The following is a 14,593-nucleotide window of genomic DNA, read 5'->3' on the forward strand; positions in this document are numbered from 1 at the left end:
ACGCTATAAACCCACACGCAAAACAAAGGAGGTAGCTCCTTATCCGACCACCCAAAAAGCACTTTGGTGTCTCAACAAGGGTGTGAAACACTAAAAAAGCATGGCAGTCAGTGCTTAATTTGAGCCGGCGGTTTAATTAATTGTTAGCACCGGCGCTTGTAACAGTCTGCCACAAAGTGGCACTATCCAGCTAATTTAGAGATGACCAGAGCAACAGTTAATTATTGATGCTACATTCGTAAAAAATGACCATTACCTGCCGCCCAAGCCATCCTTATAGCTTTGGGGGCCTGAAATAGTCCGAATTGTCACACTTGTAGGAGTGTGATGGTTAGTAGTTGTGTTGTTACTATCATTGACAGCATAGCAGGGCAATGGGTGGTGGAAGCTGCAGTGGCCTCCTGACGGTACCCCTGGCACTTATTTTTTTATAAATTAAACACTGATGGCCGTACAGAACATTAACCGAACGATTCCGTCTTACTGTTCTTCAAGATATAAACACAATAGTCTGCAACTACTAATGCACTTTTACGCATGTTGTAAAATGAAAGAAAGACTGTTTTTAAAGAAATGGGAAACAAAACATACACAGAATATGCCCTTACCCAAACCGTGTGTCTTTCTTTCGCAGTCGGGCCATGAACACGGCAATGATGATGGCACAGCCAAAGGCGACCGCGACTGCCATGGCAGCGTACCACCAGTGCCAAGACAGAACTGGGGCTGGATTCTCTCCTATTGCTGCACAAGAAAAGACAAGACTTTTCAAAGGTGTTAAAATGTTAATTTCTGCCCAACATTATAGGTGAGTGTCACTGCACCAAACTGCACAGTTGACAATCATTGGGTTACACTGGAATAGCATTGTACATTACACAGTCCCTAAACATAAAACATTTTTTTATCTATGCATAACATGCCGTGTTTTTTAATTTACACCACAGCACTACTGGAATAGGCCTGGGCGAAATGTCTATTACAAGGACAAAATCTTGGGAAATTTGCATATTTTGCATTATGTGAATTTCACTATGTTTTTGCTATTGCAATCATTCAATTTGGGACATTTTAGGCTGAGGGATATTAATTTCAGCACAAAATGTCGTGTGGCAAATGTAAAACCCATATCTGCCCCAACCAAGCAACACTTAGACACAACCAAGAGACATTTTCTGCTTCACCCAATCTTGTCAGTATCTCACAGGACGTCTGCACCCGTGGGATGCCCTTGCACGCAGACATACCAGCCAAGTACAGTTGGCATCATTTGTGTATTTCACATAATTGTTGTATTTTTCATGAGAAATACATTTCACAATTTCACCCAGCCCTAGCTCAACCTACAGTAGTTATACCACGGTAGGATGACAGTTTGGCTGTGTATCCCTCCCTTCCTTAGAGAGATGAAAAAAGCATACTCTTACCTTGCTGATGCAGGGGAATATATTCATCTAAAAGTAAATGCAAAAGAAAGTCATGTTGAAAAAGGCATCGTTTACAAAAAGGTAAAATACCCACACAAAAATTATTGCAGTGAAAAATATATTGAAAATAGAAGTTCCTGACTGCAACCCTCACTGACACGGGGCACTTTTGAACACTTTGTAAAATCCCTCACAGTTTTCAGTCACATGGCCATCATGAGGACGCTTGCACTGCTAGGGACGTTTTTTTAAAAAGGAAATGAATTTCAGAATAAAGTATTTCTGCCAGGAACATTGTACTCAGGTACATAGTGATCTCTTGGGTCATTGACAGCGGGAGATGAATCCTTACATAGTGAGTGGCGAAGTGATCGTGGACGAATGCGACAACACATACATATATTAGCGCTAAGCATATAGTTATATTTCACATATTTAGAATTTAAGGTTCAAAGATACAAAGCGATTTGGCCACATCCACACATTTGTGCCATTGCCAGGATGTGATCTCATATGACCAAAAGTTGAGTATGGTAAATGGGGTATAGTCCAATTATAGCACCTCTCTCCAGCATACTCCCTTCACCACCGTTCATGGCGTCTAAATGCCTAGATGCTACGCGTGGAACATGGCGCCTTCAATGGCACACTATGCAGTGATTGAGCTAAGTGGTAACAACTACAGTGAATACAAAAAGTATACATATAAATAAACACGTTTATAAAAAAAAATGCATTTTACAGCCTCCTTTTCTTTGGTGCATTACATACATTTAAGTGTAGATTTTCTGACACTCTTATTTGTATTTATTGCAATGTATTCAAATCATCCATAGAGTTCTAGTAGACTTTTATTTAAAAAAAATCCCTAGGTGAACAAAACACATTTTCATTATTTAATTTCTTCTCGAATGTGTTCTTCAAAGGGACAGTGCCCCAAAAGGGTGAAACAGACTTTAGGAAGAACTGCAATAAACCATGGCGCAATGTTACAAATCAGTCGAAAGCAAAACACAATGAAAGGTTCTTTATAAACTTAGAGAAAACCAAAATATATTGCTATAAAATTTCAACAGAATAGTCAACAGATTGCAAAAAACTCCATCTAGCAAATCCACCAGCATGTGTTTTTTTTGTTTTTGTTTTTTTGTACCAACTTTAACATATTTAGAGCAAAGGAGATGGTTCAAGATGATAATATTTAAATATTTTTTAAAACTATAAATCCATACCAAATGTAGCCAGCGATTAACAACATACTAGTCTAATACAGCCTCGCTGACCACCATCCAATATCATTTACCTCTAAAAAATAAGACACACAACCAATTACAATGCCAGCAATGCTGACTCCAGGTGTGAATATTTCAGGAAGTTAAGTGGTGACCGGATTCCATACAGCTCTGTAGTACCATATACATGTGAATATGGCACATTACACATTTTATATATAACATAACATGGGGCGAATTCCAGATTTATGCTCACCATAGCTCCTCAGTGAGACTGAGACGGGTTCGCTCCATGGCCCGTCGCCTGCCACGGTATATGGAGCCACGCGCACCGTCAGGTTCGTAACACGAAGATTCACTTCCAGGGTCATCTCGTTAATCATGCCAGCATCCACCAGCACCTGCAAAGCAAACTCATGTTATGAGATACATGACCAGCAGCTGATGGGACCTTGGCACCGTGCGAAGCACAGCCTGACGTATATCCCAGCAACCTCGGGTGGAAATTTCAGATACAAAAGGTTTCTAAGGAATCCTCTTGTGACAAATTGCTTTTTGGAAATTGAACTATATGTGTCCAGCTAAAGACTTTCTAGATAAGAAAATACAGTCAAAACATTGATTTCCTACTATACAGCAATGACCACTTCTGACCAGCAAAAACAGTCAACTGGAATTTTCTTCACACCAGTTCATTCAATCTCGAACAGCCTGCGCAAAACTGGATCCAGTAGAAAACATTTGTCTCTGGTCAACTGGAATTTACACCAGGGCTATTTATACGCAGCAGGTGCTCAGTGCCAGCAGTAAACTCTGCACGCCTCTCAAGCCCATTCTTGCTGGTATCATGTGATCAGTGTGAGCAATATGAGTGAATTGGTTACTAAATTTAAATTGGTCACTTTACACCCAGGCAGTATGTATATACTAAAGGTTTTTGTATTATGCACACCTAAACACGGGCCCTCGTAGAGAACTGGGGTTTAGGACTAGTGCCCATAACAGAGGTGTCCTTCTCATGTGATGGGTCGAGATTACTAACGGCATGAATTAGAGTTTGACAAATGGGATAGTCAGTCAATCCATCCTATGGCATTACAAGTGCCATAGGATATAATGCACTAGTAATATGGCAGACAGGACCACTGTCATGTTTGTGATAGAATGTCACATCTACCAAACTCTAAATCGGGCCCTAAGTTACCAACAGAGTTATTACTTTCAGTAATGCTGAAACAAAAATCAACATCTTTAGAGGCATGGATTCCAGGAAGCCATCCTTTCAGCTTAGAAAACTGTCTTTCGGTCACTGTTGATTTAGGTTGCCAATTAGCTCTATGCCATCAGGACGCCACAGTTCCAATTTTGAGTTTTTCTTTTACAAGTCATCCATATCTGGTTTGGTGAGTGGAAGTATATATCATTTAAATCTCCCTAAACACATTAGGGTGCCAAATGTTAATCCAGGAACACACATATGTTGTCTTGATGCTATGGATCTTATTGGCAACACTGCAACAATATAGGCCTAGTTTAGTCCTTCACATGAAGTGGAATACAAGTGCGGTGCAGCCCTCTCCAAGACTCAAAGCCAGACCCTATGCGCCTCTCACCTCTGGAGAATCCTCCATCTGATAGGCCAGCTTGTATCCAAGTAAGATTCCGTTGAGGCTCCCACTGGGCTCCTCCCACTGCACGATGGCATGGCTGCCGTTCCGGTAGGCCGTGACATTCTCGACGGGCACAGAGGGAACTGCCAAGGAAAAGAAAAAGCAAGATGCTAATTTGAGTGTCTTTCAATGCTGGCTCAGCCACTGGTGATGGAGATCAACACTCATCAAGAAGAGTCCAGGAGAGGGCATGAAGGGAGGAGTCTAGAGGCCACTCCCACTGTCACGTGCTTCTCATTTGACCTTTATTTGTCAATGCAACAAGAATAATTATTCTGCTACTCCCTTTGAAATATTGACCAACTCATAAAGCATGAATCACAATGAAAGGACCCCCAATTTCATGGCAAAGAATCTTCGTTACAACCTAAAACGGTTGCGAATTGTGGAAGTCTCATGAAATAAAAAATGAAATGGGAGTGTTATCACAAGTTATGCTGTGAGCCAAGGGCAGTCTTTTATCCACTGAATAAAAGAGCTACAGGTAGTCACTGGTCAAGACGTCAACCATCTAGAACCATGCATCAATAGAGTTGGAAAATCCATGTGTGATCCTCTGCAATACTACCAGGTAATGGAAATCATAAAACAAGATTGGAATTTGGGAAGAAGTATCGGTGACCTCGTATCTTAATGTAGGTCATAGAAAATCGCAAGGCAAAATGTTCAGGCATCTGAGAGCCCACGCCGTCGCCACTGTGTTTAAGATGGAGGGCAGCGCTCTGGCCTGTTTTACTAAATCAAAACAGGGAAATGGAGGGATCAGCATTATTCGCTGCATTTTTGGATCACAACATGGTAATAGTTTCCACCTGGAGACACAGAGCAGCTGAGGGAACAGAACCCACCTCTCACTCCTTCTGCCTCCCTCCTGCCAAGCGTTCTGGTACTGAGTGGAAGTGCAGATACATTAAAAATGCCTCACCAGCTCAACCCACGCTTGGCAGCTCGGCCAATACAAACAGCTTTCCATATGGCTACAGAACGGAGAGACAGGCATAAGTAGGGATAACAGGCAAGGGAGAGGATGTGGCCTAACGGCTAGGGCGGTCGATCTCAAATCTGGGGAACTGGGTTCGAGTCTCAGCAATGATCCTCAACATCTTTTGATTCTGGGCAAATCACATAATCTCCCCGTGCCTAACAAAAATGAATTTGTCCTTCTGTAACGCAACTGGTGCTCATGTACAGCACCCTGATACTTTTGGGTCAAGTTCGCGCAATATAAAACTCCCCAAAGAAATAAAAGGTGCTTGTGAAGGGGAGCACGAGTGGCAACACACTCGGATTTTTTAACAGCTAGACAAATCCTCACACCCAAAGGAAACAGCACTGACCCTCAATCCTGCACGACAGCTGCCTCATTATACCACAAGTATTGTTTCTGTATCTAGAACTTCCCAAAGTTTCACAAATGCTATCATTTCTTTGCACTAGATAATTTTAGTGTGAAATATTTTATAGAATCTAAAAGCACATTCTGGTGATAGAGTCTGGATAAATAAGTGGGAAGCAGTGCAGACTGAAACCCTATTACAGTCAGCAGCAACGCAACTTTCAACTCAGAGAGAGAATAGATAGAGTGCAAGCAACAACACAGGATTACCTCTCACACACAGATGTGCATCATGTCCTCTTCGTGTGGATATAGAAAGAAACACGCAGTCCAATGCCAGAACATTATTAAAACTCCATCCAATTGGATCACAAGAAACCCCACAACACTTTTTTCTTATCTCACTGGACATCATCAGGAGAGCACAGCCCGACTCTGGAATTGTATGGTACACACACACTTCAAAAATGGGCTATCTCTTCTATGATGTAGTTTAGATTTCTGGTCAAAGTGTATTAAAATGGACAGCTTATAAGAAATGTACAAGTTAGTAACTAGGTTAGGCTTGGAATAACAACAAGCATTGGCATAGCCAGTAGGTCTCGCCTTTGGGACCTTATAAGTGTTTAGCCATGAAACAGTTGCATAACTAAATACTTATAAGGTCCCAAAAGCGAGACCTATTGGCTATGCAAAGCAGTCGCGAAAGTGAAAGTGATCGCGATCACGATCAAACATCAAAGCGGCCGCGAAAGTGAAAGTAATCGCGGTAAAGCGCGACGCGCGCGCGCCGGCGCACATGCACTGTAGCTCTAGGCTGGCCTGGTAGCACTTTTTGGAGCCCTCTCAATAAGTCTCGCCAGACCAGCGCATGCGCTGGGTCCGGCGAGACCTAAAAAGAACTGATGATGTTGGCACATGGAAAACTTAAGTTGTCCATTTTGAACCCCCCCCCACACACCTCTCAAAACACATCTTAAGTCATCTTTAAAACTTGTGCCTACCTCCTTCCTGAGTGGCTAGGGGCACCCAGTCAGTCCAATGGGAGACACCCTGGCTGCTCCGGCAGGACAGGCGGACGTTGTAGACGGTGAATGGCGCCAGACCATCGATCACGTGACTGAAGGGTGGGACATTGAGGTTCTGGTTGTATATCTTGTGGTGAGGCACGTGGCTTAGGTCGGTGTGAGGGCGCGTGGCCTTTTTTACGGAAGGAAAGAAAGAAAATGATTGAGTGGGTGGGGGCAGCAGTGGGAGGCAGGAAAGAGAGCGGTTTCACAAGGAATTCATTCTTGAAAACAATTAAGGTCACAAACACGTGCAAAAAGAGAAGTTGTATGTGCTGAAAGACACTTTTTCTTCCTCCTTTTTTTGCAACAATGGACTTAAACTTCTGCTTTACAGTGCCTGAGGAACTCCTCAGGAATTGGAAAGCAAAACATATCTGACATTTGGAGAAGTTCAAATCACGAATGCGCCATTCTGGAGTTCTCTTCATTGGCCCATCAATGAGTACTGGAAACTGGACGCCAACAGCAACATCACGAAATCAACATGTGAAGCATAAAAACACAGTTTCATATCCCAGTAATATTGCAGCAATGGACAGTCCATGGCACCACATGTCTACAATGCAAACCCATAAACAGCACAGATCCAACCACAAAGAACCCTGTAGAAGGACAGGCTTTATCTTCTTGTTCAAACTCCATGGATAAATTAGCAGTAAAAGAGGAAAAGTGTACGAAGACACAAAAATGTATTGTATAGTTTTATTTCAGACATGGGCCAATTACCTCAGGTGTGGGTTGACAGAAATTAGTCTTAGCTTTGTGTTTGCAGTTGCTGAATCTAAAATGTAGGCATTCTTTAGAGGTAGTTTGCACATTCACAACTTCTTTTCATACACTTGTTTGGGGTGGAGACAATTGTGGAATTTCTTTAAGCCACATGAGTAACAGATTGGTGCACATCTCTGGGTGTTCCTATATAGGGTACAAATACTCATGCAACTTAAAGGAACTTGTGATGGAGCAACTGGGGCCAAAGTTTAGCCAACGGACAGGAGATGGCATAGATGTTTGGTAGAGAAGACGATGAAGTTGCACCATAACACACTCGAGTACACTATTAGTCATAGGGATTCCACAAATTAAGAGAGCCGTACTGCAATTCAATTGTAATCCTTGAAAGGTATAGTTTTTCTTCAGAATGGCTCACAGTTGTATAAGAGCACGTGTGGTCCCCGGCACCAGAAAGACCAGATCGGGAGCCGCTCCTTCTCCTTCCTCACAGCCCGAGCCTGGAACGCCCTGCCGCTCCACTACAGACAGACAACATCGCTCCCCATCTTCGCAAGACACCTCAAAATCTGGCTCTTTGACAGACCCCCCCCTTGAGGGACTGGAGCCTGCTAACCCTCCCCCCCCAGCGCCTTGAGGCCCTTACGGGTGAATAGTCGCGTTTAACAAACACCTGATTGATTGATTGAGCACGTGCCTCCAATGTTTTGTTATTCTAATTGCTAAACCTTCCTTCAGCGATACACTTTACCACAAATTGTTCATACTTAAACATACATTTTTAAATTTGAATTTACAACTAAATTCCTTTTTCAATCCAGCAATCATGAGTCAGATGCTTTTCAAGCTCTAATAGGCTCTTCTCAGGGAGATAATCATTTCGGTTTTTAATAGTTAAACGTGAATACACAACTCTCTCTCAAGCACTTTAATCTCTCTCTCTTTATGGACACAACTTCATTCTATCAAAAACTGTTCGATCCAAACCTTCTCATTCAAGTGCAACGTTCATGTCAAGCGCTTCATCAGTTTTGTCCCCCGTTTCACCATTGCCAGCCAACTTCTATTTCCATGTGTAAATATCTTTCTTAGAGTTATGATTCTGCCCTTTGCGAGAAGTGTAACAGATATCAATGCATAATGTGTTAGTCTCTCCCGATCACCCATCATGCAAAACAAAACCTTAGCGAACCGTTGAGCAATGCTGCTCGAGCATACTGCGGCCCGTGAAGCTGGTGTCTACAATCGCGGCCCGGGAGGGTAAGAGCAGTGGGGCGGTGGGGCTGGGTTGGGGATCATTCGACATACGACCATGAGGGAAAATTAAATAAATAATTAATTTTCTCTTGTGGTGGTATGTTGAAATCCCCCCGTCGCACCGCTCTTACCATCATGGTCCGCGGCTGGGTGTCTACCATTCAAATCTTAAAATCCCACACTTCATCCATAAGTATCGGCAGCCACTACTTCAGTCCCAAACCAAGCTGCCTGGGGTACCACCAGGCTCTACTGGGATAGGTGCTCACTTTTGACCCGCACATGCCCCACCATCTTCACAGTCACTCCTCACTAATACAAGCGGCACATGATCATTCCTCGCAGGCTCTCACTCCACACCTTTAGCACTCTCCACTGAGTGGCCGGTATTGAGTACTCTCTCTTCACCTTTCTCAGATCACCTGGATCTCAATTAGCTTCATAACTGGAGCCTTTCTTCAAGTACTTTCCCCCTACTAGCCTAATCTCCTGACTTCAATCTTGCAGAGACATGATGTTCACTTTTCATAAATCTTTTCACCAGTCCACCACTACACCAATCCCCAGAGACCTCGCTTTCAGAATCCGGCTTCAGTTTGTACACTTTTATTTTTATATCGCGCGAACTTGACCTGAATCCGGATCGGGTATCAGAGTGCTTTACATAGCACCAGTTACATTACATGAGGACACACATTCATTTTTGTTAGGCATGGGGAGATTAAGTAATTTGCCCAGAATCACAGGATGTTCAGCGTCATTACCGAGACTCAAACCCAGTTCCTCAGGTCCGAGGTCGAGCGCCCTAGCCGTTAGGCCAACTCCTCTCCCCAACCTTGGATGGTTTTTTCCTCTTCGCAGGCTCCTCTTGCTGGATCACACACTATGACTCCACTTCTCTGCCATGTCTATGATCCTTTTCCAAACAGATTTTTCACAAATCCTTTATTCTCCCATCAGTCACACAAGATGAACTACATCTGCACATACATGGCATTAATATATTAAGGTACTGCTGAAAGATTAAAATCAGAAATGACAAGAACAGAGGGAATAGGTTAGTCCCCCACAAAAGGCAGCAGTGTTTGTCACCAAACAGAGGAGGCTCTGCATCATGTTTTTGTTTTGGAGTTTTATGTAAGGAGAACTCGACCCAAAGGTATCAGAGTGCTTTACATGAGCATCAGTTGCGTTACAGACGGGCACATTCATTTTGTTAGGTATGGGGAGGTTAAGTAATTTGGCCAGAATCACAGGATGTTGAGCCTCCCTGCCGAGACTCGAATCCGGTTCCCCAGCTTCGAGGTCGACGCTCTAGCCATTAGGCCACATCCTCTCCCATGGTACATGTGTCTTTGTAAGCAGTAGGTACATAGTAGCCAACTACTAAAGTGATTCAAAGCTTGAAAGGAGCATATATCGAAATGTGGCTAATCCTCCTGTGCTTTGTTCCCCGTTCAACCCTCTTATTCCAGAAGTTTTGTCTGACTCAGCAACTGGGAAATATACATTGGGCAATGCACCACGCGAAACACATGATGCTACAGAGTGACCAATGCTAGAAGCCACGACTGCAAACCATGTCCAGGAAACTGGCCAAGAACAGAGGATATCATAGTTTATAAACCCAGCATGTGGCTACCAGATGGTCCAACATCTGCCCGGCTCTAAGCATGAGTGATGCATTACTTTGGTTACAGCTGTAGTTCCTGGGTTGAAGTGGAGAATGCGACCAAGCTGCGTAGGTTAGGCCCTCTCTCCTCCCCACTGTTTGGGAACTGTAGTTCCACGGAAAGGCTAGTACCCACTCCATCTTGGATGATGTAGTCATCAGGCAATTCAAAGTCAATGTGTGGAGCATCTTTGTAGAAATCCATGTCAACCACAATATCCCATTTCCTGTGCACGGTTATATTCTGCTCAGAATCCCTCCCCTCAACTTTAGATCAATTTGTCGTCTGCAATTAAAGATTCAGGGCTGTTGTTCTCATTTTGCTGGGAACCGGACCTTTTTTCTCAGCGGGAGCAGCAGTTTTGATAATGATGATAGAGGAACATGTTTCCACATTTCAGCACGTGGAATGAGGTTCCACTTTCTCACAAAGGCATCACCTGATATCACTTTAAAGCAATATTTCCATGGCTTAATCCCTGTACACCTGGAATCGGTCTCCCCTCCCTACTTTTTTCAGAAAAGACATTAACAACCCAATTTACCTCTCTAGTCATTGTCTTCTTCAGCCTGTGATTTCACTAACTAGAAAATACTTCTTTATTGGACACAGATTTCCAAGAGCCATGCCAGAAATGAATGTCCTCTGTATATAATGAAGTGATGATTTTCTAACTATATGTTTTTGATACAAATTGAATTATTGTAAATAACTTCCTTTAAAAAATGTTTATCATTGACATTGTGTGAAAATGCATTTGGGCTAACATAAGAATTGATTCTGAAATCTTTATTAGCAATACACATTGTTAACTTGAATATAGAGGATTAGATGTTTTTCTTTTTCTCTTCTATTTTAATGTGTACAGTTAGTATAATTTATCTGTAAAAATAATAAACAATAATTTTGATACCACTAAATAGAGGTTGCATTACATGTTCCTGACATATATCATTTAGGTCCACGAGTAATTATAACTTTCCTAAATTGTGATATTTAAATGCGAGTTATATTCCCTGATTTAGGAATGTGAGTTAGGGGTACCCTTGTTTTGCATACAAATACTTCTTTATTCACACACCTCGCCCTAGTACAAAGTGGCTGGGATCTGCCAGGGTCTTGAGTGATCACATTTATTGGTAGTTTAAAGTTACTCTTCTAATGACAGGGAACAGTGAGTGACGTGGGGTTTTTACCACCTGTGATTCTACCAGTGGTTTTACAATGACAGCTTGAACATCATCAACTGGTCGACTATTCCTTCATACATAAGCTTCACACAATATTCACCCACTCCAGACACATCCCCACCACCTTATTTCATTCTTCTTCAACAATCCCATAGATATAAGCCAAAAGGTACAACTGAGGTGTCTTTCTGTTCCTCAATCATTTTAAACATATTAAGTTAGTATGTCCTTGCATATGTGGTGGACATGTGACTGTGTTATTTGGATTGAAAAAGGATAGTGGAGGGATAGAAGAGGGAAGGTTTGCATGTATATAGCCCTTGCTACCGGTGATGACATGTCAAAGCGCTTTTCTGTGAGTAGCACGTTTCTATGGAACCCAAACAAGATTAGTGGGGAATTGGTATAGGGAAATATGAAATTAATTGGAGCGGTGGACATGTTAGTCTGTTAGTTGGATTGAAAGCTGCTGGAGTATTTTGGAACACACTGTTGCAAATATATTACTATTAAATGGTGTGTTAGCACACTCTCATTTACAGACAGCACGGTTTCCATTGCAATGGCCACAACATTCGCACTGACTTGCAGTTTTACTGATACAAGTGTAAAGTGCCCGAATAATAATATGTAGAAATCAGATTTCTGCAAACATTTATCATTTTCACATCGCCAATTTATGTCTCTTGAGTTGTTTTGATCCTTTTAAAATATGTGTTTCCCTCACACTTTGGAATCACAATAAATGTGGATAATTTGTTCTTTCTTATCTATTGATATATTCTGAAATATTTGTAAAGTTCATTGATAGGTATTTAAATTTTTCCGTGTTAGGAAAAAAACTGACATCCTACAGCCTTTCCTTTCACACTTCCTGTACTGCAGCATGATTGTCTGTCCACTTTACTTTTCTTTCGCTCACTGCAAAGTCAAAGGAATTGTCAACACTGATCCCCATATTTTTTTTTTCACTAATCGCCATATTAAAAGAATAAGAAGTCAGAAGACATAGCATTTTATATAGCGCGAACTCGACCCGAAGGTATCAGAGCGCTTTACATGAGCACCAGGTGTGCTACTGACTGACACATCCATTTTGTTAGGCACAGGGAGATCAAGGGGCATATGTATCAACCGATTTTGTATTCGCAAACGCTGCGAATCGCAAAAAAACAGCGTTTGCGAATCCAAATCGCAAAAGGAGATGTATGAGGCATTTCAGCCTCGCAATCTTAAGGAATCGCTTAATTTGCGATTTCTTAAGTTTGCGTAAGCATTTAAGAAATCGCAAATTGCGATTTCTTAAATGCAATGTAACACGCACCCAAGTAGTGCGATTTCTCCTTAAGAAATCACAAATTACCACCAACTTCAAGTTGGTGGTAAATTGCGATTTCTTTGAAATATGCACTTTTTTGCATATTTCAAAGTGCCATATGGTGCACATACATGCCCTTAGGGCATGTATGTGCGCCATATGCGCACACATGTTCATTTCAGGGGTGTATCAGGGTGTCATCATGACACCCTTGCACCTTTGAAATTATTCTCAATTTGCGATTAGCAAATAGCGAATCGCAAATTGAGAAGGGCTTCCCATTCATTGCTATGGGCCTCCTGGCCCATAGGAATGAATGGGAAGGTATTCCTTAATTGCGATTTCGCAATTTGCTAATCGCAATTAAGGAATTTTAAGAAATCGCAAATGTTTTGCAATTTTTTAAATACATCCCGTTTTGCAATTCTCAAATAGCGATTCTCAAAAAATCGCTATTTGAGAATCGCAAATGGAGATGTTGATACATATGCCCCTAAGTGATTTGCCCAGAATCACAGGATGTTGAGCATCCCTGCCGAGACTCAAACCAGGTTCCCCCGCTTCAAGGCCGACCGGTCTAGCCGTTAGGCCACATCCTCTTGACTTTTGACCTTTGTCTATGAACGCACATCAAATGTGGCAAAGGAAAAACAATATTTAAAGGTATCTTTATTGCTCATTCATCTTCGGAACTCCATCATGGTTATTGTTGGAGTGCTACAGCTGCCCCAGCACCTCTACCTCCAGCACCTATGGGGAGGGGGCAGCAGAGGGGGGCATTAGAAGAATGTTGTGTGGACCCAGCAGAAAGAAGATGTCGGTGAGTTCATTACACTACAGCTCGAGTATGTGGTATTACGCCCAGAGCTACTGATACTAGAACTAGGGAACCAGGTTTGAGTCTCGGCATCGACTCAACATCCTGTGATTCTGGGCAAATCACTTAATCTGCCAGTGCTTAAAAAATGAGTGCGACCTTGTGTAATGTAACTGGTGCTCATATAAAGCGCTCCCATGCCCTTGGGCGGAGTTTTCGCTGTATAAATCTGTAAATAAATACATTTCCATTGCTCCCTCGTCTGTCTCTTCTTATGTTCTGCTTCTTCTCCCAGTACTTTGTTATCAACGTTTTCAGTAATGTATTTCTAATCATTTTTGTATGCTGAATTTCAATGAAATTTCAAACAAATGTGATTTAGAGGATCTTGGTAAACAAAACTACCCTTGCCTGAAGCCTTGTGAGTGCAGTGTGCTGCCATGCAGTCTCCAGTCTCAAGGCCCTCCTTCTATTCACTTTATCCCTTGACCAAGGAGGACTGGCTGTAGAAGTATTCACCATTATCCATCGAAACTGGAGGAGCCAGGGAGAAGGTCGCTTTGCTGATATACAGTGCTTTAAATGGGCCGGTACTCTCCTGTACTGAGTACCGGTACTTTTTTATTTTGAGAGGGAGAGTACCGGCACTTCTCAAGACAGACGTAATACTTTTAATTAGAGAGTACCGGCACTTATCAAGACAGACGTAATACTTTTAATTAGAGAGTACCGGCACTTCTAATAAAATTCTATTTTCCATTTCAAGCACTGGACATATACACCATATTCATGCTATTTCTGATAGTTATAAACTGTTCTTTCTCTTCCCTCTTTCTCCTTTCTGTAGCTTACAAGACACATTTTGAGATCT

At 42.2% G+C, this 14,593-nt stretch overlaps 1 protein-coding gene across 1 annotated transcript in view; it reads right to left on the reverse strand.

Moving 5' to 3' along the window:
• AXL (AXL receptor tyrosine kinase) overlaps positions 1-14,593 on the reverse strand; it is a 247,585-nt gene that overhangs the window by 58,541 nt on the left and 174,451 nt on the right. Inside the window, exons 7-11 of the mRNA XM_085625286.1 lie at positions 6,670-6,865; positions 4,273-4,412; positions 2,916-3,060; positions 1,428-1,454; positions 609-744 (exon numbers count right to left, since the gene is read on the reverse strand). Coding sequence (XP_085481412.1) covers positions 609-744; positions 1,428-1,454; positions 2,916-3,060; positions 4,273-4,412; positions 6,670-6,865 — 644 coding nt within the window. The remainder of the gene's footprint in view (positions 1-608; positions 745-1,427; positions 1,455-2,915; positions 3,061-4,272; positions 4,413-6,669; positions 6,866-14,593) is intronic.

Source organism: Triturus cristatus, chromosome 9 (assembly GCF_964204655.1).
Source record: "Triturus cristatus chromosome 9, aTriCri1.1, whole genome shotgun sequence".
Lineage (NCBI taxonomy): Eukaryota > Metazoa > Chordata > Amphibia > Caudata > Salamandridae > Triturus > Triturus cristatus.